Genomic DNA, 24,860 nt, shown 5'->3' on the forward strand with positions numbered 1-24,860 from the left:
ATTGCTTTTATAATGACCATTTTCGATATGGCGTGTGCTTTCTAAGTGATGTCGACATTGTAAGCCAAACCAGGAACCGGTCCGGCCCTCTCCGGATCCCAGTGCGTTTTATATATTTTATTATGTGCTTTTTACCCTCCCGTTCCCCCGCACCCACCCACCCACCCCCGACATGTAACCCGCCTCTATCACCTCGGAGGTTTCTACTTTTCTTTGAAACTAAATGTTCCGTAAGTCTCCCGGACCTTCTCCACCGCTGTACTAGCCGACCTGTGGGCCGGCATAAAAGACCTGGCAGAAATACGGTCGGGTTGGGTCAGGTGAGCGTTAGGCCCAGAAAAGCCCCCCCTTGCTATATTATTGCCTGACTGGCCGATCAACAATAAAACTTGATGTAAGAAATAATTTAGCCAGTGCGTAGTCGGGCTGGGTGGTGGCAGGTGGAGAGGCCACAGTCATCCATCCGGAATCGCGCCGGGATTGGCACTCCGGAGAGAAGGGACCAGTTGTCCTTCCCCATCCTCGGGTCCTTCAGTGGGATTTCTTCCAGTGAACGGCCGCTCGCTCCGGACCGACCCGGATTCTCACACCGGGACTGGCCGGAGCCTCCTCTCCCCGGGGAACGAACACTTCCGAAACGCTACCAAAGATGAATCCGTCTGAGGGGAGGCAGCGGGGCCTGAGAGTCCAAGGACCTGGGTCCTGACCCCGGCTCCACCAGCTGCCTGTCGGGTGACGTTGGGCCAGTCGCTTCGCTTCTCTGGGCCTCAGTTTCCTCATCTGTAAAACGAGGGTCCTCCGACTTAGCCTGTGACCCCGTGCAGGACAGGGACTGCGTCCGACCTGATTAACTTGTATCGACCCCACCGCTTAGAGCAGTGCTTGACATAAGACTAAGTGCTAACAGTTATTGCGATAATAATAGGAATCTCAGCCTGAACGCTTGCTGCCCGCCCACCCGCCCATCCCAGACATCAGATGCCCTGCTGTTGGCCCTGAAGCTGGCGGAAGTCGGCACCGATTCTCGTGGCACCGATCGGTCAGTGGGGACGGGGAAGGCTGGAGTTGGGGGGGGTCCAGCTGGGGTGTCACCTCACCTTTCTTCGGTCCGGGGTCAAAGGGCAGCCACGGGTCCAAAACCAGCATGGGCCGTCCACCCCGCCCCGCTCGCCGCCGGCCACCGGAGAGTTGGGCGAGGAAAACGGGGTTTTCAGCGAGGTTGGTCAGCCCGTCCCTGCCAGGGGCCGGAAGGCGACAGAGCTGCTATCCAAGCAGTCGACCCGTTCCTTCCCCGGCCCCCAGCCACGCGAATCAGGGGCACGAAACAGCATGGCGGAGTGGATAGGCAGAGTGGATAGGCGGAGTTCTCCCCCTTCTAGACTGTGAGCCCACTGTTGGGTAGGGACTGTCTCTATATGTTGCCAACTTGTACTTCCCAAGCGCTTAGTACAGTGCTCTGCACACAGCAAGCGCTCAATAAATACGATCGATTGATTGATTGATAGAGCCTGGGCCTAGGAGTCGTAAGGTCATCGCTTCCAACCCCAGCCCTGCCACGCGTCTGCTGTGGGACCCTGGGCAAGTCACTTCACTTCTCTGGGCCTCAGTTCCCTTATCTGTAAAGTGGGGATGAAGACTGTGAGCCCCCCGTGGGACAACCTGATCACCTCGTATCCTCCCCAGCACTTAGAACAGTGTTTGGCACATAGTAAGCGCTTAACAATTTCCATCATTATTATTATTGTTGTTATTCTCTGTGCCTCAGTTACCTCATCTGTCAACCGGGGGTTGAGACTTGTGAGCCCCACGTGGGACGGGGACTGTGTCCAACTCGATTGACTTGTATCCACCTCGGCGCTTAGTACAGTGCCTGGCACATAATAAGTGCTTAACAAATTCTATCATCATTATTATTATTATTATTACCAGAGCCTCTATTGTCCAACTCGATTGACTGGTATCCACCTCAGCGCTTAGTACAGTGCCTGGCACATAAAAAGTGCTTAACAAATTCTATCATCATCATTATTATAATAATTGATTGATTGATTGATTGATAAGTGCTTAACAAATTCTATCATCATCATTATTATTATTACCAGAGCCTCCATAATCATTATTGACTTGTATCCACCTCAGCTCTCAGTACAGTGCCTGGCACATCATAAGTGCTTAACAAATTCTATCATCATCATTATTATTGTTACCAGAGCCTCCGTTGTCCAACTCGATTGACTTGTATCCACCTCAGCGCTTAGTACAGTGCCTGGCACATAATAAGTGCTTAATAATAATAATAATGGCATTTATTAAGCGCTTACTATGTGCAAAGCACTGTTCTAAGCGCTGGGGAGGTTACAAGGTGATCAGGTTGTCCCACGTGGGGCTCACAGTCTTAGTCCCCATTTTACAGATGAGGTCACTGAGGCCCAGAGAAGTGAAATGACTTGCCCAAAGTCACCCAGCTGACAATTGGCGGGGCCAGGATTTGAACCCATGACCTCTGACTCCAAAGCCCGGGCTCTTTTCCACTGAGCCACGCTGCTTCTCTAAGTTTGTGCTTAACAAATTCTATCATCATTATTATTATTACCAGAGCCTCCGTTGTCCAACTTGATTGACTTGTATCCACCTTAGCGCTTAGTACAGTGCCTGGCACATAATAAGTGCATAACAAATTCTATCATCATTATTATTATTATTACCAGAGCCTCCGTTGTCCAACTCGATTGACTTGTATCCACCTCAGCGCTTAGTACAGTGCCTGGCACATCATAAGTGCTTAACAAATTCTATCATCATCATTATTATTATTACCAGAGCCTCCGTTGTCCAACTCGATTGACTTGTATCCACCTCAGCGCTTAGTACAGTGCCTGGCACATAATAAGTGCTTAACAAATTCTATCATCATCATTATTATTATTACCAGAGCCTCCGTTGTCCAACTCGATTGACTTGTATCCACCTCAGCGCTTAGTACAGTGCCTGGCACATCATAAGTGCTTAACAAATTCTATCATCATTATTATTATTATTTATTTATTATTATTATTATTATTATTATTATTATTACCAGAGCCTCCCTTGTCCAACTCGATTGACTTGTATCCACCTCAGCGCTTAATACAGTGCCTGGCACATAATAAGTGCTTAACAAATTCTATCATCATCATCATTATTATTACCAGAGCCTCCGTTGTCCAACTCGATTGACTTGTATCCACCTCAGCGCTTAGTACAGTGCCTGGCACATCATAAGTGCTTAACAAATTCTATCATCATCATTATTATTACCAGAGCCTCCGTTGTCCGACTCGATTGACTTGTATCCACCTCAGTGCTTAGTACAGTGCCTGGCACATAATAAGTGCTTAACAAATACTATCATCAGTATTATTATTATTACCAGAGCCTCCATTGTCCAACTCGATTGACTTGTATCCACCTCAGCGCTTAGTACAGTGCCTGACACATCATAAGTGCTTAACAAATTCTATCATCATCATTATTATTATTACCAGAGCCTCCGTTGTCCAACTCGATTGACTTGTATCCACCTCAGCGCTTAGTACAGTGCCTGGCACATCAAAAGTGCTTAACAAATTCTATCATCATTATTATTATTATTATTACCACAGCCTCCGTTGTCCAACTCGATTGACTTGTATCCACCTCAGCACTTAGTACAGTGCCTGGCACATCATTAAGTGCTTAACAAATTCTATCATCATCATTATTATTATTACCAGAGCCTCCGTTGTCCAACTCGATTGACTTGTATCCACCTCAGCGCTTAGTACAGTGCCTGGCACGTAATAAGTGCTTAAAAAATACTATCATCAGTATTATTATTATTACCAGAGCGTCCGTTGCCCCGAGCAATATCATGGACGTGTTAGAGGCTGCCCACTCCGGGCCAGGCCGTGGACGGCCCCCCGCCAGAAACCAGCTGCCAAAGGCCTCTGCTCACCAACCTCCTGGAGAATTAAGGGATGTGGAAAAGCAAACACCCCTAATTTGTCTCCCCGGAATTCGCCTCATCAATCTTCTTTGTTCCCTGTTAGCTTGGCTCCGGGACAGAACAGCGTTGCGTTTTCTAATAGCATCTGTCATAGTTGAGGTGTCCCCAAACATCGGTGGTGATAATAATAATAATAATAATGGCATTTATTAAGCACTTACTATGTGCAAAGCCCTGTTCTAAGCGCTGGGGAGGTTACAAGGTGATCAGGTTGTCCCACGGGGGGCTCACAGTCTTCATCCCCATTTTACAGATGAGGAAACTGAGGCCCAGAGAAGTGAAGTGACTTGCCCAAAGTCACACAGCTGACAATTGGTGGAGTCGGGATATGAACCCGTGACCTCTGACTCCAAAGCCCGGGCTCTTTCCACTGAGCCACGCTGCTTCTCTGATAACTTGGTGATCACTTGGAAGCGCCCGCAGTTGGATGCCTTCGGAGGCAAGCCAGGGGGGCTTCCCCCCCCGGGGTCAGAGGGGCGTAAAGGGGAAGCGGCGTGGATAGAAGCAGCATGGCTCAATGGAAAGAGCCCGGGCTTTGGGAGCCAGAAGTCATGGGTTCAAATCCCGGCTCCGCCACTTGTAAGCTGTGTGACTTTGGGCAAGTCATTTCAATCAATCAATCGCATTTATTGAGCGCTTACTGTGTGCAGAGCACTGTACTAAGCACTTGGGAAGTCCAAGTTGGCAACATATAGAGACAGTCCCTACCCAACAGTGGGCTCACAGTCTAGAAGGGGGAGACCGAGAACAAAACCAAACATATTAACAAAATAAAATAAATAGAATAGATATGCACAAGTAAAATAAATAGAGCAATAAATATGTACAAACATATATCCATATATACAGGTGCTGTGGGGAAGGGAAGGAGGTAAGACGGTGGGGATAGAGAGGGGGACGAGGGGGAGAGGAAGGAGGGGGCTCAGTCTGGGAAGGCCTCCTGGAGGAGGTGAGTTCTCAGTAGGGCCTTCACTTCTCTGTGCCTCAGTTCCCTCATCTGGAAAATGGGGATTAAGACTGTGAGCCCTACACGGGATAACCTGATTGCCTTGGATCCAGAACAGCGCTTTGCACATAGTAAGTGCTTAACAAATGCCATCATTATTATTATTAGAGCACAGGCCTGGGAGTCGGAAGGTCTTGGGTTCTAATTCCAACTGTGCCACTGGGCTGCTGGGTGACCTCGGCCAAGTCCCTTCACTTCTCAGTTCCCTCCTCCGTAAAATCAATCAGTCAATCAATCGTATTTATTGAGCGCTTACTGTGTGCAGAGCACTGTACTAAGCGCTTGGGAAGTCCAAGTTGGCAGTGGGCTCACAGTCTAAAAGGGGGAGACGGAGAACAAAACCAAACATACTAACGAAATAAAATAAATAGAATAGATATGTACAAGTAAAATAAATAGAGTAATAAATATGTACAAACATATCTACATATATACAGGTGCTGTGGGGAAGGGTGGGGTTGGAGGCTGGGAGCCCCACGTGGGACGGGGACTGTGTCCAACCCGAGTGGCTTGGATCCACCCCAGCGCTTAGTACGGTGTCCGGAACATAGTAAGCTCTTAAATACCACAATTATTATTATTGTGTAGGGGAGGGAGATCTTCTGGAGGTAAATGGAAACAAACTATGTCAGAGCCCGCCTTTGTTTTCACGTGGCAGGGTGATGAGTTTTTGACAGGCATCCCCGGCGGGAGGCACCCCCTCCCCAGGAATTGCGACCCCCGGCTCTTCAGGGTCTGTGGTTTGGAGGCTGGGCCGGAGGGTCAGTGCCGACCCCTGACCCCTGACCCCTGACCCCTGACCCCAGTGCCCGCTCCGGCCCGGCAGGACGAACGGCCGAGGCCTCGTGTGAAGGAAGACACCTGGCAGGGGCGTGTGTGTGTGTGTGTGTGTGTGTGTGTCCCACTGTGTGTCTGTGTGTGCCTGTCACTGTGTCACTGTCAGTGTGTGTGTCATTGTGTGTGTCACTGTGCGTCCGTGTCTGTCTGTCACTGTGTGTCCATGTGTCTGTCACTGTGTGTCCGTGTGTGTCACTGTATCACTGTCAGTGTGTGTCTCTGTGTGTGTGTGCGCGTCACTGTGTGCCCGTGTGTGCTTGTCACTGTCAGTGTGTGTGTGTGTGTGTGTGTGTGTGTGTGTGTGTGTGTGTGTGTGTGTGTGTGTGTGTGTGTGTTTGCGGGCAGCTCCGCCCGCCCCGTCTCTCCGTCCCGGGCTGTGGGGCTGTGCTGTCCCGGGCGGCCCCCTGCTCTGTCACTGTCTTTGTGTGTCTCTCCGTGTGTGTGTCTCTCTCTCTCTCTGTGTCTCTGTCTCCCCACCTCCTCCTCCTCCTCCTCCTCCTCGTGCTCCTCCGGCTCCTCCTCCTCGTGCTGCTCCTCTTCTCCTCCTCCTCCTCCTCCTCCTCCTCCTCCCCCCTCCCGCTCCCGGCCCCGCAGGAGGAGGAGGAGGAAGAGGAGGAGGAGCACGAGGAGAGGAGCAGGAGGAGGAGAAGAGGAGGAGCAGGAGGAGGGGCACCGAGGAGGGCGGGTAACGGGACCGAGGAGGAGGAGGAGGAGAAGAGGAGGAGGAGGAGAAGAAGAAGAGGAGGAGGAGGAGAGGAGAGCTCAGGGCGCGCGTTCAGGCGGCCATGGGCCGGGCCGGGCCGGGGGCCCGCGGCCCCCCCCCGCCGCCACTCCCCCCGACCGCCCCCGGGGCCGGGACCCTCGGGACCCCCTCTTCCTTCTCCTCCTCCTCCTCCTCCTCCGGGCCGCCCTCCGGGGCCTCCTCCCGGCCGGGGCCGGGGCCGTTGTCGTGGGGCGGTGGGCCTGGGCCTGCTGTCCGCCCTGCTGGCCGCCTTGCTGGCCGCCGCCTCCCACCGCTACGCGGGATACCGGGCCGCCCGGGCCCAGGGGCTGCAGGTCAGTGACGCCCCCCACCCTCTGGGGGACCGGAGACCACACCCCCCCCCGCCCCCCGTTACCCATCCCTTCCCTCCATCCATCCCAAGGCCCTACTGAGAGCTCACCTCCTCCAGGAGGCCTTCCCAGACTGAGCCCCTTCCTTCCTCTCCCCCGCGTCCCCCTCTCCATCCCCCCATCTTACCTCCTTCCCTTCCCCACAGCACCTGTATAGATGTAGATATGTTTGTACAGATTTATTACTCTATTTTACTTGTACGTATCTATTCTATTTATTTTATTTTGTTACTATGTTTGGTTTTGTCCTCTGTCTCCCCCTTTTAGACTGTGAGCCCACTGTTGGGTCGGGACCGTCTCTATATGTTGCCAACTTGGACTTCCCAAGCGCTTAGTACAGTGCTCTGCACACAGTAAGCGCTCAGTAAATACGATTGATTGATTGATCGATCCCTTCCTTCACTCCTCCTTTCCGAGCGCTCCCCGGGCTTGGGACACCACAACACAACAACAGATTGGCCCCTGCCCTGCCCACCACGGGCCTCCAGCCTCACCCCCTGCAGTACCATCCTCTCCAGAGCGCTTAGTCCAGTGCTCTGCACACAGTAAGCGCTCAATAAACACCACCGACTGAGCGGGAGTTCAGAGGCGAAGGCGCTCGCCCACAGTCACCCACCTGGGGTGTCTGTCTCCCCCGTTCTAGACCGTAAGCCCGGTGTGGGCAGGGATTGTCTCTCTTTATAGCTCAGCTGCCCTTTCTAAGCGCTTAGTACAGTGCTCCGCACACAATAAATACGGTCGAATGAAGGAAAGACTGGCCGGCAGCCTCTTTGTCCCCGGCAGAGGCCCCAGCTAGGCCTCTGCCCTTTTGTTGTCCGTCTCCCCCTTCTAGACTGTGAGCCCACTGTTGGGTAGGGACTGCCTCTATGTGTTGCCGACTTGTACTTCCCAAGCGCTTAGTACAGTGCTCTGCACACAGTAAGCACTCAATAAATACGATTGATTGATTGATCCCCCTGGCTACTCGTGGCTCTAACCCCTCTCACTGCCCACGAGGTGCAAGGGACCCAAGGGATGCCACGGGGGTCTCCGACCTCCCCCGTGCCTCGGATTCAGAAATGGCAGCGGCCCCCGAACCGCCAACTTCCCCAGCCCCTCGCCATCTCACACTCTGCAAATAATAATAATGATTGATAGCATTTATTAAGCGCTTACTATGTGCAAAGCACCATTTTAAGTGCAGGAGAGGTTACAAGGTGATCAGGTTGGCCCACACGGGGCTCACAGTCTTCATCCCCATCTTACAGATGAGGTAAGTGAGGCACAGAGATAATAGTAATAATAATAATGATGATGATGGCATTTGTTAGGTGCTTACTATATGCAAAGCACTGTTCTAAGCGCTGGGGGGATACAAGGTGATCAAGTTGTCCCACGTGGGGCTCACAGTCTTGATCCCCATTTTACAGATGAGGTTACTGAGGCTCAGAGAAGTTAAGTGACTTTGTCCACGGTCACACAGCAGATATGTGGCAGTTGGGACTCAAACCCATGACCTCTGACTTCAAAGCCCGTGCTCTTTCCACTGAGCCACGGATGTGAAGTGACTGGGCTCTTTCCACCTCACACTCTGCAAATACAGCAGAGCCACGCGGCCTAGTGGGTAGAGCCCGGGCCTGAGAGTCAGAAGGACCTGGGTTCTCATCCCGGCCCCGCCATGTGTCCGCTGTGTGGCCTTAGGCATGCCACTTCCCTTCTCTGGGCTTCAGTCCCTCATCTGTAAGATGGGGAATAAAACCGGGAACCCCCTGGGGAACGTGGACTGTGTCCAATCGGATTATCTTGTACCCATCCCGGCTGTCAGAACGAATGCCTGGCACGTGAAGAGTGTTCAACGGATACCGCTTAAAAAAAACAATGCCCGGGTCAGAGGATGTCCCCGGCCCATGAAGAGTTCGCCGGAGTGGAGCGTTAGTGGCGGCCCAGGAAGCGCTGGAGGTCCCACGGACTGCCCCAGGAAACTGGCATGGCATTGGCAGTGTTGGGGCCGGGCACTGAGGGACGTACCAGGGTACAGACGGAAACACCGTCCTCATGGGACGAGGGGCAGGCGGGAGGCTTGCTCAGGAGGAGACCGAATGAGGGTCTAGCAGGTGCCCAGAAGGAGACCGAACAAGGGTCTAGCGGGTACCCAGAGTCCACTCGGGGGCCGGTGGCAGTCCGGAAGGATGTTCCCAATCTGCCTTCTGGGCCCCCTCACCCTCCCTCCCGGGCCAGCGCGCCTCTCTCCTGCCTCGGGCTTTGGGCCTTGGACCCCGGTGTCCGACGGTCCAGCCGGCAGCAGCCCGCCCTCTCCCCTCCCCGCTCCAGGAGGCTGCGCTCCGATCTCTGGGCCCCGCTGGCCTCTTCCTGTTCTCCTCGCTGGACTCCGACAAGGACATGACCCTCAGCCCCGAGGAGTTCAAGCCCATCGCCGAGAAGCTGACCGGTGAGAAGCCCAAGGGCCCGAGGGGAGGGTCCGGCCTGCGGGAGGTCCCGGGGGCAGGGGGGGTTGCCCGGTCCCGGCCGTGGGGTGGGCGGCTGGCCCCGAGCCGGGAGGATCCCGGCCCCGTGGGAGTCTGTGAGGATAATCCATCCACCTCTTGCCTCCTCTGGCCAGAAGGCGGTGGCCCGGACTCCTGTCTGGACCCATCCGTGACCACCCCCCGGCCCCCCGTTAGCAGCTCTCTTCTCCACTTAGAGCCAGGGATGGGGTAGACATAGAGTAGGATTCGAACCCAGGCCTACGCCCCCAGCCAGACCGGGGCCCACCCGGGTGGGGGCCTGAGACTCGGCGCTGGTGGGGAGACAGGACCAGAGAAGGGCAGGGGCTTGGCTGAAGCCCCACAGCCCGAGGGCGGGGGCGGAGGGAGACACTGAGGTGTCCGGTGTGCAGGCGGGGTGCCCGCCGGGGGCTCTGGGGAAGAGGAGGAGGCGGCGGAAGATGACCCCGACGGGGAGACGTTGTCCATAGAGGCCAGGTTCCAGCCACTGGTGTTGGAGTCGATGACCAAGAGCAAAGACGGTTTCTTGGGAGTGAGTGTCCGGCCGTGAGGGGGTGGGCCCGGGCCCTTTGGGGTGGCCACAAACACTGACCCACCCCTCCCCTCTCACCCCCCAGGCCGGCCTCTTCGGCCCTTGCTTCTGGGGTGCCCCATCCCCCCAGATTTCGGGACTCTGAGTCTCAGTGTGGGTGATGATGGCATTTGTTAAGCGCTTACTACGTGCAAAGCACTGTTCTAAGCGCCGGGTGGGTGGGCGGGGTGCCCTGGGAGAGTGGCCGAAGGCCCTGCTGGACCCCCAGCTCCAGGGACGGGGTGGGGGGCCCAGTCCTCCCGGGCCCCAGACGGGGTCACTGCTGGACAGGGGATGCTCGGGCGGCCCCCCAGCCTGCCCCATCCGTCCCCCCCGGCCGGTCCGATACTCCAGCCCCGCCCCCAGGTCTCCCACCTGGCCCTGAAAGGCCTGCGCAACTGGACGGCCCCCGCCTCGCCCCTGGGCCAGTTCGCCGCCCGGCACTTCAAGGCCTTCCTGCCCCCTGAGGACCGGCTGGAGCTGGGCCAGCCCTGGTGGATCGTCCCCAGCGAGCTGACCATCTTCACCGGCTACCTGTCCAACGACCGCTTCTACCCCCCCCGCGCCCAGGGGCAGGGAGGTGAGGATCCCGGCCGCCCACCTGCCCGCCAAGGGGGTGGGTCGGGGGGAGGCACCCCGGACGCCCCGCTGAGCGGGGCCTCCGTCCCCGCAGGTCATCCTCCATCGCCTCCTGAGCATGTTCCACCCGCGGCCCTTTGTGAAGACCCGCTTCGCCCCGCAAGGAGCCGTGGCCTGCCTCTCCGCCATCAGCGACTTCTACTACACTGTCGTGTTCCGGTGAGTCCCGCGGCATGGCCGGAGTCCCTGGCGGGGGCCCGGCTCCTCGGGGAGGCTCCATGGTTCCACCACTCCATCCCTGGGGCCAGGGCGGGAAGGGAAGCAGAAGCTCCATGTTGCTCCTCACTGTCGACGGCGGCAACAGCTCGGGGCCGAGGACGAGGGGGAACCGGGCATCCGCGCCCTCCCTGCCCCTGAGCATGGAGAATGGAGCGAGGGCAGCGTGGCCCGGTCCCCTCCCGCCCTCCTCCCAGTCCCCAGCCTTTCAGGGGAGGCGAGGGTCTCCACCTTGGGGATCTGCGTCCCCGGGCCCCATCGAGCCGTGGGTCTCTCCCGCCTCCGGACGCAGGATCCACGCCGAGTTCCAGCTGAACGAGCCGCCCGACTTCCCCTTCTGGTTCTCTCCGGGCCAGTTCGCCGGCCACGTCGTGCTGACCCGGGACGCCTCCCACGTCCGCGAGTTCAAGCTGTTCGTCCCCAACCACAGGTGGGGACCCCCTCGTCCCCCTGGCCCCGGGGACGGGGGCCGCCCCTCCGGAGCGGGAGTGTGAGCACCCATGGATCCGATGGATCCGGGCCGGGCGATGGTGGGGATGGGGGATTAGCCGGATCGGGGTTCCCTGCTCCTCCGGCAGGTCAGGGGTCAGGCCCGGGTCAGAGGTCAGGCCCCAGGCCACTGATCTTTTAGACTGTGAGCCCACTGTTGGGTAGGGACCGTCTCTATATGTTGCCAACTTGTACTTCCCAAGCGCTTAGTACAGTGCTCTGCACACAGTAAGCGCTCAATAAATACGATTGATTGATTGATTGATTGATCTCCGGTCCCAGCGCTCCCCCAGGTGGCCGGCACAGGGATTGTTTGGTATCTTGAGGGATTAAACCCCAGAATATTAATCATAGTAATAATAATAATAATAATAATTAATGTTGGTGTTTGTTAAGCGCTTACTATGTGCCAAGTACTGTGCTAAGCGCTGGGGTAGCTACAAAGTAATCAGGTTGTCCCACCTGGGGCTCACAGTCTTCATCCCCATTTTACGGATGGGTAACTGAGGCCCAGAGAAGCTAAGTGACTTTTTTTTTTAATGGCATTAATTAAGCGCTTACTATGTGCAGAGCACCGTTCTAAGCGCTGGGGAGATTACAAGGTCATCAGGTTGTCCCACGGGGGGCTCACAGTCCTAATCCCCATTTTACAGATGAGGGAACTGAGGCCCAGAGAAGCGAAGTGACTTGCCCGAAGTCCCACAGCAGACAAGTGGCAGAGTCGGGATTAGAACCCACGACCTCTGACTCCCAAGCCCGGGCTCTTGCCACCGAGCCACGCAGTCTCGGTGGGGAGACCGGGGAGGGGGCTGCGGCTCAGGGGAGAGAGGGATGGAGGGAGGGGGCACCGAACCCCTTCCCCCAAGACTGCTCCTCTCTCGGGGGTGAAGCTGAGGGCTCCCAAAGCCCCCGCGCCGTCTCCCGGGGATTCCTGTCCACCCCCACGGCCGACCCACCGCCCGGCCGCCATCCGCAGCGTGGCCCAGAGGAAAGAGCCCGGGCTTTGGAGTCAGAGGCCATGGGTTCAAATCCCAACTCCGCCCCTTGTCAGCTGTGTGACTCTGGGCAAGTCACTTCACTTCTCTGGGCCTCAGTTCCCTCATCTGGAAAATGGGGGATGAAGACGGTGAGCCCCCCCGGGGGACAACCTGATCACCTTGTAACCTCCCCGGCGCTATTTATTTACTTATTTATTTTACTTGTACCTATCTATTCTATTTATTTTATTTTGTTAGTCTGTTTGGTTTTGTTCTCTGTCTCCCCCTTTTAGACTGTGAGCCCGCGGTTGGGTAGGGACCGTCTCTAGATGTTGCCAACTTGGACTTCCCAAGCGCTTAGTCCAGTGCTCTGCACACGGTAAGCGCTCAATAAATACGATTGATTGATTAGAACAGTGCTTTGCACATAGTAAGCGCTTAATAAGTGCCATTATTATATTATTCAGCGCTTAGACCAGTGCACATAGTAAGCGCTTAATAAGTGCCATTATTATATTATTCAGCGCTTAGACCAGTGCACATAGTAAGCGCTTAATAAGTGCCATTATGATATTATTCAGTGCTTAGAACAGTGCACATAGTAAGCGCTTAATAAATGCCATCATTATTATTATTATCTGCTCCCGCCCCAGGTCCCTGAACGTGGACATGGAGTGGCTCTACGGGGCTGACCAGCACAGCAACATGGAGGTGGACATTGGCTACCTCCCTCAGGTGGGTGGTCCCACCCCTGCTCTCCTCACCTTCCTTCCCCTTTTGTTCTCCGTCTCCCCCTTTTAGACTGGGAGCCCACCGTTGGGTAGGGACCGTCTCTAGGTGTTGCCAACTTGGACTTCCCAAGCGCTTAGTCCGGTGCTGTGCACACAGTAAGCGCTCAATCAGTGCGATTGATTGATTGATTCCCCCCCCCCCCCCCCCGTCTTCCCTGTCCTGGCTGGAGCCCCGAGCCCCCTGCCCCGAGGAGGGTGTCCGGGCGCTTGGCCCAGCCTCGCCCCCGTCCCCGCAGATGGAGCTGGAGGCCCTGGGCCCCTCGGTGCCAGCCGGGATCCGGGACGAGTTGGGCCGCGCGCTGGGCGGCCGCCCGGCCTCGGGGGAACCCGGCCCGTTTGTGTTCGAGGAGATCCAGTGGCGGCGGGCGCTGAGCCGGGAGGAGGCTGCCCGGCGGCTGGAGGTGGCCATGTACCCCTTCAAGAAGGTGGGTCCTGGGGGCATTGGGCACGGCGGGTTATTGTTGTTGTTATTGTTATTATTATTATTATTGTTGTTGTTATTGTTATTGTTTTTATTATTTAATTATTGTTATTATTATTATTATTATAATCTTGAGCATGGCCAGTTCTTCTTCTTCTTCTTCTTCTTCTTCTTCTTCTTCTTCTTCTTATTATTATTATTATTATTATTATTATTATTATTATCGTTATTGTTATTATTTTTATTATTTAATTATTGTTATTATTATTATTATTATAATTTTGGGCATGGCCAGTTATTCTTCTTCTTCTTCTTCTTCTTCTTCTTCTTATTATTATTATTATCGTTATTTTTATTATTTTTATTATTTAATTATTGTTATTATTATTATTATAATTTTGAGCATGGCCAGTTCTTCTTCTTCTTCTTCTTCTTATTATTATTATTATTATCGTTATTTTTATTATTTTTATTATTTAATTATTGTTATTATTATTATTATAATTTTGAGCATGGCCAGTTATTCTTCTTCTTCTTCTTCTTCTTCTTCTTCTTCTTATTATTATTATTATCGTTATTTTTATTATTTTTATTATTTAATTATTGTTATTATTATTATTATAATTTTGAGCATGGCCAGTTCTTCTTCTTCTTCTTCTTCTTCTTATTATTATTATTATCGTTATTGTTATTATTTTTATTATTTAATTATTGTTATTATTTTTATTATAATCTTGAGCATGGCCAGTTCTTCTTCTTCTTCTTCTTCTTCTTCTTCTTCTTATTATTATTATTATTATTATTATTATTATTATCGTTATTGTTATTATTTTTATTATTTAATTGTTGTTATTATTATTATTATAATTTTGAGCATGGCCAGTTCTTCTTCTTCTTCTTCTTCTTCTTATTATTATTATTATTATTATTATCGTTATTGTTATTATTTTTATTATTTAATTATTGTTATTATTATTATTATAATTTTGAGCATGGCCAGTTATTCTTCTTCTTCTTCTTCTTATTATTATTATTATTATCGTTATTTTTATTATTTTTATTATTATTATTATAATTTTGAGCATGGCCAGTTCTTCTTCTTCTTCTTCTTCTTCTTATTATTATTATTATTATCGTTATTGTTATTATTTTTATTATTTAATTATTGTTATTATTATTATTATAATTTTGAGCATGGTCAGTTCTTCTTCTTATTATTATTATTATTATTATCGTTATTGTTATTATTTTTATTATTTAATTATTGTTATTATTATTATAATTTTGAGCATGGCCAGTTATTCTTCTTATTATTATTATTGTTATTATTATTATTATTATTATTATTATTATTGTTTATTTATTTATTTACTCCTCACAGCATCCCTGCAACGTAGGGTTTACGTATGATTATATCCCCAATTTACAGCTGGGGCAGCTGAGGTACGGAGAAGTTAAGTGACTTCCCCAAGGCTACACAGGGAACTCGTGTCAGAGCCGGGATTCGAACCTGGAGCTCTCCCCCCCCTCACCTTCAAAGCCCTACTGAGCGCTCACCTCCTTTTTTTTTTTTTATAATGGCATTTATTAAGCGCTTACTGTGTGCAAAGCACTGTTCTAAGCACTGAGGTGATCAGGTTGTCCCACGGGGGGCTCACAGTCTCAATCCCCATTTTACAGTTGAGGGAACTGAGGCACAGAGAAGTGAAGTGACTTGCCCACAGTCACACAGCTGACAGTTGGCGGAGCTGGGGTTTGAACCCACGACCTCTGACTCCAAAGCCCGGGCTCTTTCCACTGAGCCACGCTGCTTCTCCAGACTGGGAGCCCATTGTCGGGTAGGGACCGTCTCTATGTGTTGCCGACTTGGACTTCCCAAGCGCTTAGTACAGTGCTCTGCACACAGTAAGCACTCAATAAATACGATTGAATGAATGAATGAACGAATGTTTTGATTTGTTGTCTGTCTCTGCCTTCTAGACTGGGAGCCCGTTGTCGGGTAGGGACCGTCTCTAGATGTTGCCGACTTGGACATCCCAAGCGCTTAGTACAGTGCTCTGCACACAGTAAGCGCTCAATAAATACGACTGAATGAATTGAATGAATGAATCAGACACAGCCGCTGTTTCACACTGGACTCCCAGACTAAAAGACTTTTAGACTGTGAGCCCACTGTTGGGTAGGGACCGTCTCTATATGTTGCCAATGTGGACTTCCCAAGCGCTTAGTACAGTGCTCTGCACACAGTAAGCGCTCAATAAATACGATTGATTGATTGATTAAAAGAGTTATTATTATTCTAATAATAATTATACCTGTATATATGTATATATGGTTGTACATATTTATTACTCTATTTATTTATTTATTTATTTATTTTACTTGTACATTTCTATCCTATTTATTTTATTTTGTTGGTATGTTTGGTTCTGTTCTCTGTCTCCCCCTTTTAGACTGTGAGCCCACTGTTGGGTAGGGACTGTCTCTATGTGTTGCCAATTTGTACTTCCCAAGCGCTTAGTACAGTGCTCTGCACATAGTAAGCGCTCAATAAATACGATTGATTGATTGATTGATAAGAGTGGGAGAACAGGGATTGTCCCCCCACTTTATCAGTCAACCAGTGTTATTAGTGATTGCCGACTGTGTGCAGAGCACTGTACTAAGCGCTTGGAAGCGTGCAATAAAACAGAGTCGGTAGACGTGATCCCTGCCCGTACTCAGCCGAGTCCGCTAAGGGCAAGGGATTGATTTGCGGCTGGGAAACCAGGAAGCCCAGGACCGGAGATGATGGAGTGATTCTTTAAAGTGATAAAACACTCTTTATCTACTGATCTTGGCTATGAGGATTCATAATGCTTTAAATAATAATAATAATAATAATAATGATGGCATTTATTAAGCACTTACTATGAGCAAAGCACTGTTCTAAGCGCTGGGGAAGATTACAAGGTGATCAGCTTGTCCCACGGGGGGCTCACAGTCTTCATCCCCATTTCACAGATGAGGGAACTGAGGCTCAGAGAAGTTAAATGACTTGCCCAAGGTCACACAGCAGACACGTTAAACACCAGTTATTCCTCCTATCGCTCTTCTTCAGCGTGGCTCAGTGGAAAGAGCCCGGGCTTCGGAGTCCGGGGTCGTGGGTTCAAATCCCGGCTCCGCCAGTTGTCAGCTGGGTGACTTCGGGCGAGTCACTTCACTTCTCTGGGCCTCAGTGACCTCATCTGGAAAATGGGGATTAAGACTGTGAGCCCCCCGTGGGACAACCTGAGCACCTTGTAACCTCCCCAGCGCTTAGAACAGTGCTTTGCACATAGTAGGCGCTTAATAAATGCCATCATCATCATTATTATTATTAGAAGGGGGAGACAGACAACCGAACACGGGGACAGGTGTCAAAATTGTCAGAACAAATAGAATTAAAGCCTGATCCGACTACTGCACCAATCTCAGTGCTTAGCGCAGTGTCTGGCACACCGTGGGGCAGCTTGATCACCTTGTAGCCTCCCCAGCGCTTAAAACAGTGCTTTGCACATAGTAAGCGCTTAGTAAATGCCATCATCATTATTATTATTATTATTATTAGAAGGGGGAGACAGACAACCGAACACGGAGACCGGTGTCAAAATTGTCAGAACAAATAGAATTAAAGGCTGATCCGACTACTGCACCAATCTCAGTGCTTAGCACAGTGTCTGGCACACCGTGGGGCAGCTTGATCACCTTGTAGCCTCCCCAGCGCTTAAAACAGTGCTTTGCACATAGTAAGCGCTTAATAAATGCCATCATCATTATTATTATTATTAGAAGGGGGAGACAGACAACCAAACATGGAGACCGGTGTCAAAATTGTCAGAACAAATAGAATTAAAGCCTGATCCGACTACTGCACCAATCTCAGTGCTTAGCGCAGTGTCTGGCACACCGTGGGGCAACTTGATCACCTTGTAGCCTCCCCGGCGCTTAGAACAGTGCTTTGCACCTAGTACGTGCTTAATGAATGCCATTATTATTATTATTATTATTATTATTATTTTCTTCCTTTCTCTGGAATGGACTACTATAGTTTCCGCTGGCTGGCCTAAAAATGCCACCTCCTCCAAGCAGCCTTCCCCAGTTAAACCTTCTTAAAATCACATCTCCTCAAAAGTCCTTCCCCAATTTAAAATTTCTTTTGCCCGGCTCCCTCTCCCTCCTGCGTCGCCTACGCACTTGGATCTGTGACCTTTGGACATGTGATATGCTTGCACCTGTATATATGTATATATGTTTGTACATATTTAATACTCTATTTATTTATTTATTTATTTTGCTTGTACATATCTATTCTATTTATTTTATTTTGTTAGTATGTTTGGTTTTGTTCTCTGTCTCCCCCTTTTAAACTGTGAGCCCGCTGTTGGGTAGGGACTGTCTCTAGATGTTGCCAATTTGTACTTCCGAAGCGCTTAGTACAGTGCTCTGCACATAGTAAGCGCTCAATAAATACGATTGATGATATTTACCCCTTCTTCGGCCCCACAGCACCCTGATTTTTTCATGGTGTCTGTTAAGCGCTTACTGTGCGTCAAACGCTGTTCTGAGCGCTGGGGTAGATACAAATTAATCAGGCCAGACACAGTCCCTGTCCCATATGGGGCTCACGACTTTCATTCATTCAATCGTACTTATTGAGCGCTTACTGAGTGCAGAACACTGTACTAAGCGCTTAGGAAGTCCAAGTCGGCAACATCTAGAGACGGTCCCTACCCAGCAACGGGCTCACAGTCTAGACGGGGAAGACAGACGACAAAACAAAACACGTAGACGGGTATCAAAATCGTCAGAACAAATAGAATTAAAGCTATATGCATCATTAACAAAATAAATAGTAAATAAATACTTGCGAACACAGCCCTAATTTATTTGTTTAGATATTAGCATCTGTCACCCCCTCAAGCCTGTAGGCTCATGGTGGGCAGAGAACACGTTCATTCATTCATTCAGTCGTATTTATTGAGCGCTTACTGTGTGCCGAGCACTGTACTAAGCGCTTGGGAAGTCCAAGTTGGCAACATATAGAGACGGTTCCTACCCAACAGCGGGCTCACAGTCTAGACGATGAGAACACATCTGCCCACCCTGTTGTATTGCTCTCTCCCAAGCGCTCAGTACAGTGCTCTGCACATAGTAAGCACTCGGTAAATATTCATTCATTCATTCAATTGTATTTATCGAGCACTTACTGTGTGCAGAGCACTGGACTAAGCACTTGGGAAATGCGAGTTGGCAACCTATAGAGACGGTCCTTACCCGACAACGGGCTCACAGTCTACAAGGGGGAGACAGACAACAAAACAAGACATAGTAACAAAATAAAATAAATAGAATAGTAAATTCATTCATTCAATCGTATTTATTGAGCGCTTACTGTGTGCAGAGCACCGGACTAAGCGCTTGGGAAGTGCAAGTTGGCAACATCTTGAGATGGTCCCTACCCAACAATGGGCTCACAGTCTAGAAGGGGGAGACAGACAACAAAACGACATAGTAACAAAATAAAATAAATAGAATAGTACATTCATTCAATCATATTTATTGAGCGCTTACTGTCTGCAGAGCACTGGACTAGGCGCTTGGGAAGTGCAAGTTGGCAACATCTAGAGATAGTCCCTACCCAACAATGGGCTCACAGTCTAGAAGGGGGAGACAGACAACAAAACAAGACATAGTAACAAAATAAAATAAATAGGATAGTACATTCAATCGTATTTATTGAGCGCTTACTGTGTGCAGAGCACCGTACTAAGCGCTTGGGAAGTACAAGTTGGCAGCGTATAGAGACAGTCCCTACCCAACAACGGGCTCACAGTCTAGAAGGGGGAGACAGACAACAAAGCAACACATATTAACAAAATAAAATAAATAGAATAGTAAATATGTACAAGTAAAATAGAGTAAGCAATATAAATCAATACAATTATAAATAAATACACATCATTAATAAAATAAAATCAAGCACTTAGTACAGTGCTCTGCACACAGCAAGCGCCCACAGCTCCCCCGCCTTACCTCCTTCCCCTCCCCACAGCACCTGTATATATGTTTATACGGATTTATTACTCTATTTTATTTGTACAGATTTATTCTATTGATTTTATTTTCTTAATATGCTCTGTTGTCCGCCTCCCCCTTCTAGACTGTGAGCCGGCTGTTGGGTAGGGCCCGTCTCTAGATGTTGCCACCTTGGACTTCCTTAGTCCAGTGCTCTGCACACAGTAAGCGCTCAATAAATACGATTGAGTGAATGGATAAACTATCAATCAATCAATCAGTCGTATTTATTGAGCGCTTACTGTGTGCAGAGCACTGGACTAAGCGCTTGGGAAGTACAAGTTGGCAACATATATCAATACATATATCAATGGTGGTGATGATGATGATGATGTCACCTTACCCGCCCCCTGGCCTTATTCCCACCGGGGTCTCCCAGGTCAGCTACCTGCCGTTCACCGAAGCTTTTGAGCGGGCGAAAGCGGAGAAGAAACTCGTGCACTCGGTCCTGCTGTGGGGAGCTCTGGATGACCAGTCGTGCTGAGGTGAGGGGCCGGGGTGGGGGGCCTGCCTTCCTCCCGGGACGCGGCTCGCCACCCCAAAGAGGCAGAGGGTCCGTGTCCCCCCAGCCCTGGTGACCCGGGACGCGTCCCGCCATCGACCCCCGGCCCACGTCATCCCCCGGGCCTGGAATGCCCTCCCTCTGCCCTCTCTTCCTCCCTTCAAGGCCCTACTGAGAGCTCACCTCCTCCAGGAGGCCTTCCCACACTGAGCCCCTTCCTTCCTCTCCCCCTCGTCCCCCTCTCCATCCCCCTCATCTTACCTCCTTCCCTTCCCCACAGCACCTGTATATACGTTTGTACATATTTATTACTCTATTTATTTTACTTGTACCTATCTATTCTATTTATTTTACTTGTATCGATCTATTCTATTTATTTTACTTGTACCTATCTATTCTATTTATTTTACTTTTGTACCTATCTATTCTATTTATTTTATTTTGTTAGTATCTTTGGTTTTGTTCTCTTTGTCCCCCTTCTAGACTGTGAGCCCACTGTTGGGTAGGGACCGTCTCTAGATGTTGCCAGCTTGGACTTCCCAAGCGCTTAGTCCAGTGCTCTGCACACAGTAAGTGCTCAATAAATATGATTGATTGATTGATTTGATTGATTGATTGATTGATCCTGTCCCCCCCCCACCCCGCCCCGCCAGGTTCCGGGCGAACTCTCCGGGAGACCGTCCTGGAAAGTTCGCCCGTCCTCGCCCTCCTCAACGAGAGCTTCGTCAGCAGCTGGTCTCTGGTCAAGGAGCTGGAGGAGCTGCGGGTGAGTGGTCCGCCGGGGGCTGAACGGTGCTTTGCACATAGTAAGCGCTTAATAAATACCATTATTATCATTATTATTACTCTATTTTACTTGTACATATTTATTCTATTTATTTTATTTTGTGAATATGTTTTGTTGTCCGTCTCTCCCCTTCTGGACTGTGAGCCCGCTGTTGGGTAGGGACCGTCTCTAGATGTTGCCAGTTTGTACAGTGCTCATCATCATCATCAATCGTATTTATTGAGCGCTTACTATGTGCAGAGCACTGTACTAAGCACTTGGGAAGTACAAATTGGCAACATATAGAGACAGTCCCTACCCAACAGTGGGCTCACAGGCTAAAAGGGGGAGACAGAGAACAAAACCAAACATACTGACAAAATAAAATAAATAGAATAAATATGTACAAGTAAAATAAATAAATAGAGTAATAAATATGTACAAGCATATATACATATATACAGGTGCTGTGGGGAAGGGAAGGAGGTAAGATGGGATGGAGGGGGGACGAGCGGGAGAAACTATGTGCTCTGCACATAGTAAGCGTTCAATAAATATGATTGATGATGATGACCGTCTCTATACGTTGCCAACTTGTACTTCCCAAGCGCTTAGTCCAGTGCTCTGCACACAGTAAGCGCTCAATAAATACGATTGAATGAATGAATGAATGTCTCCCCCTTCTAGACTGTGAGCCCACTGTTGGGTAGGGACTGTCTCTATACGTTGCCAACTTGTACTTCCCAAGCGCTTAGTACAGTGCTCTGCACCCAGTAAGCGCTCAATAAATACGATGGAATGAAAGAATGAATGTCTCCCCCTTCTAGACTGTGAGCCCACCGTTGGGTAGGGACCGTCTCTATACGTTGCCAACTTGTACTTCCCAAGTGCTTAGTCCAGTGCTTTGCACCCAGTAAGTGCTCAATAAATACGATTGAATGAATGAATGAATGAATGTCTCCCCCTTCTAGACTGTGAGCCCACTGTTGGGTAGGGACCGTCTCTATACGTTGCCAACTTGTACTTCCCAAGCGCTTAGTCCAGTGCTCCGCACACAGCAAGCGCTTAATAAATATGATTGAATGAATGAATGGACGGGCGGGAGGAGCCAGGGGTGCCACCCCCAACCCACCGGCGCCTCTCCTCCCGCAGAAGCACCCTGAAAACGAGGCCCACCGGGAGCTGGCGGCCCGGCACCTGGAGAAGTACAGCTTCCCCGTGGAGATGCTCATCTGCCTCGCCAACGGCACCGTGGTAGGCCTTGCGGAAAGAGCCCGGGCTTGGGAGGCAGAGGTCATGGGTCCGAATCCCGGCCCCGCCGCGTGTCCGCTGTGGGACTCGGGCGAGCCACTTCGCTTCTCTGAGCCTCAGTTACCTCATCCGGAAAATGGGGGTGAAGACTGTGGATCCCTCTAGACTGTGAGCCCGCTGTTGGGTAGGGACCGTCTCTAGATGTTGCCAACTTGGACTTCCCATCAGCGCTCAATAAATATCATCATCATCATCATCATCAATCGTATTTATTGAGCGCTTACTATGTGCAGAGCACTGTACTAAGCGCTTGGGAAGTACAAATTGGCAACATCTAGAGACAGTCCCTACCCAACAGTGGGCTCACAGTCTAAAAGGGGGAGACAGAGAACAAAACCAAACACACTAATAAAATAAAATAAATAGGATAGATATGTACAAGTAAAATAAATAAATAAATAAATAGAGTAATAAATATGTACAAACATATATACATATATACAGGTGCTGTGGGGAAGGGAAGGAGGCAAGATGGGGGGGGATGGAGAGGGGGGCGAGGGGGAGAGGAAAGAAGGGGCTCAGTCTGGGAAGGCCTCCTGGAGGAGGTGAGCTCTCAGCAGGGCCTCGAAGGGAGGAAGAGAGCGAGCTTGGCGGATGGGCAGAGGGATGGGGGGCATTCCAGGCCCGGGGGAGGACGTGGGCCGGGGGTCGATGGCGGGACAGGCGAGAACGAGGTACGGGGAGGAGATTAGCGGCGGAGGAGCGGAGGGTGCGGGCTGGGCTGGAGAAGGACAGAAGGGAGGTGAGGTAGGAGGGGGCGAGGGGATGGACAGCCCTGAAGCCCAGGGTGAGAAGTGAGAATAAATATGATTGAATGAATGACTGGGAGCCCCACGTGGGACAACCTGATCACCTTGTATCCCCCCCCAGCGCTTAGAGCAGTGCTCGGCATGTAGTAAGCGCTTAACAAATGCCGTCATTATTATTATTTGTCCCTCCCCTTCCCCCCTCCCTGGCCGGCCCACGGCCACCCCCCGTCCCCCTCTGTCGTAGGTCCACCACATGAATGCCAACCACTTTCTGGACATCACGTCCCTGCAGCCCGAGGCCGGTGAGGGCAGCGCCTTCGGCTTCACGGCCGCCTTGGAAGACCCGGCCACGGCCACCTACGCCCGGTTCCTGCGAGAGGGGCTGCAGCGGGCCGGCCCCTTCCTCCGGCCCTAAGCTGGCCCCGAGGCCGAGCGGGGGCCGAACCGCCCCCGCCGCTCCCCTCGGCCAGCCGACCTTTGTGACGGTCGGATCCGAAATCCCAGAGGGATCCGGCCCGATGGCGGGACGGCTGGCTCTTGAGGGGTGAGGGCTTCCCTGCTCCGCTCCCTCAGAAGGAACATGTCCGCACACAAGAAGCCCGGGCCCAGGAATCAGAGGACTCGGGAATCTCATTCTGACGCTGACCCGTGCCCGCCCTGTCAATTTTGGACAAGTCGCTTCACTACTCTGGACCTTAGTTTCCTCATCTGTAAAATGGGGATTCCGTACGTGCTCTCCCTCCCTCCGACTTAGACTGTGACCCCCTCCGTGGGACAGGGAGTGTGTCCGCCCTGACGATCCAGTGTGTACCCCGGCACTTAGTACAGTGCCTGGCACATAGTAGGTGCTTACCAAATACCATTAAAACAAACAAATCCCCTGGGGAGGGTCTGGCCTGGGTCAGTAGGGGTCAGGGGAGAATTGGTGGAGCAAATAGGGCCCGGGCCTGGGAGTTAGAAGGTTGTGGGTTCTAATCCCTGCTCTACCACTTGTCTGCCGCGTGACCTTGGGCAAGTCACTTCACGTCTCTGGGCCTGTTTCCTCCTCTGTCAAATGAGGATTCAGACTGTGGGCCCCAAGTGGGACAAGGGACTGTGTCCAACCCGATTTGCTTGGATTCAACAGTGCTCTGCACACAGTAAGCGCTCAGGAAATACGATTGAATTAATAAATTCGTTCACTCAATCGTATTTATCGTATCCCGCCTCTGCCACTTAGCTGTGTGACTTTGGGCAAGTCACTTCACTTCTCTGTGCTTCTGTTCCCTCATCTGTAAAATGGGGACTAAGACTGCGAGCCCCACATGGGACAAACTAATCACCTTGTATCTACCTCAGTGCTTAAAACAGTGCTTGGCACATAGTAAGCGCTTAACAAGTACCATCATTATTATTACTTATTGAGCGATCACTGTGTGCAGAGCACTGTACTAAGCGCTTGGGAAGTCCAAGTCAGCAACCTATAGAGACGGTCCCTACCCAACAATGGGCTCACAGTCTTCATAGTCTTATGAGAAGCAGCGTTGCTCAGTGACAAGAGCCCGGGCTTTGGAGTCAGAGGTCATGGGTTCAAATCACGGCTCAGCCAATTAGCTGGGTGACTTTGGGCAAGTCACTTCACTTCTCTGGGCCTCAGTTCCCCCATCTGTAAAATGGGGGCTTAAGACTGTGAGCCCCCTGTGGGACAACCCGATCACCTTGTAACCTCCCCAGTGCTTAGAACAGTGCTTTGCACATAGCGCTTGGAAAGGACACGGGCTTTGGAGCCAGAGGTCATGGGTTCAAATCCCGGCCCCGCCACTTGTCTGCTGTGTGACTTGGGGCAAGTCACTTCACTTCTCTGGGCCTCAGTTCCCTCATCTGTCAAAT

The 24,860-nt window shown here is 50.9% G+C and overlaps 1 protein-coding gene across 1 annotated transcript; it reads left to right on the top strand.

The window, feature by feature from the left end:
* The first annotated feature begins 223 nt into the window (after positions 1 to 223).
* SELENON (selenoprotein N) lies at positions 224 to 23,575 on the top strand. Its single transcript, XM_038758646.1, is given in 17 exon segments — positions 224 to 230; positions 551 to 657; positions 972 to 1,039; positions 5,837 to 5,902; positions 6,647 to 6,923; positions 9,291 to 9,408; positions 9,856 to 9,995; positions 10,401 to 10,589; positions 10,591 to 10,614; positions 10,708 to 10,832; positions 11,182 to 11,319; positions 13,009 to 13,090; positions 13,383 to 13,571; positions 20,043 to 20,148; positions 20,819 to 20,931; positions 22,084 to 22,185; positions 23,236 to 23,575. Coding segments are annotated over 17 exon segments (2,022 nt in total). The 3' UTR covers positions 23,407 to 23,575.
* The last annotated feature ends 1,285 nt before the right edge of the window (positions 23,576 to 24,860 follow it).

Source organism: Tachyglossus aculeatus, chromosome 16 (assembly GCF_015852505.1).
Source record: "Tachyglossus aculeatus isolate mTacAcu1 chromosome 16, mTacAcu1.pri, whole genome shotgun sequence".
In the NCBI taxonomy this organism is placed as follows: domain Eukaryota; kingdom Metazoa; phylum Chordata; class Mammalia; order Monotremata; family Tachyglossidae; genus Tachyglossus; species Tachyglossus aculeatus.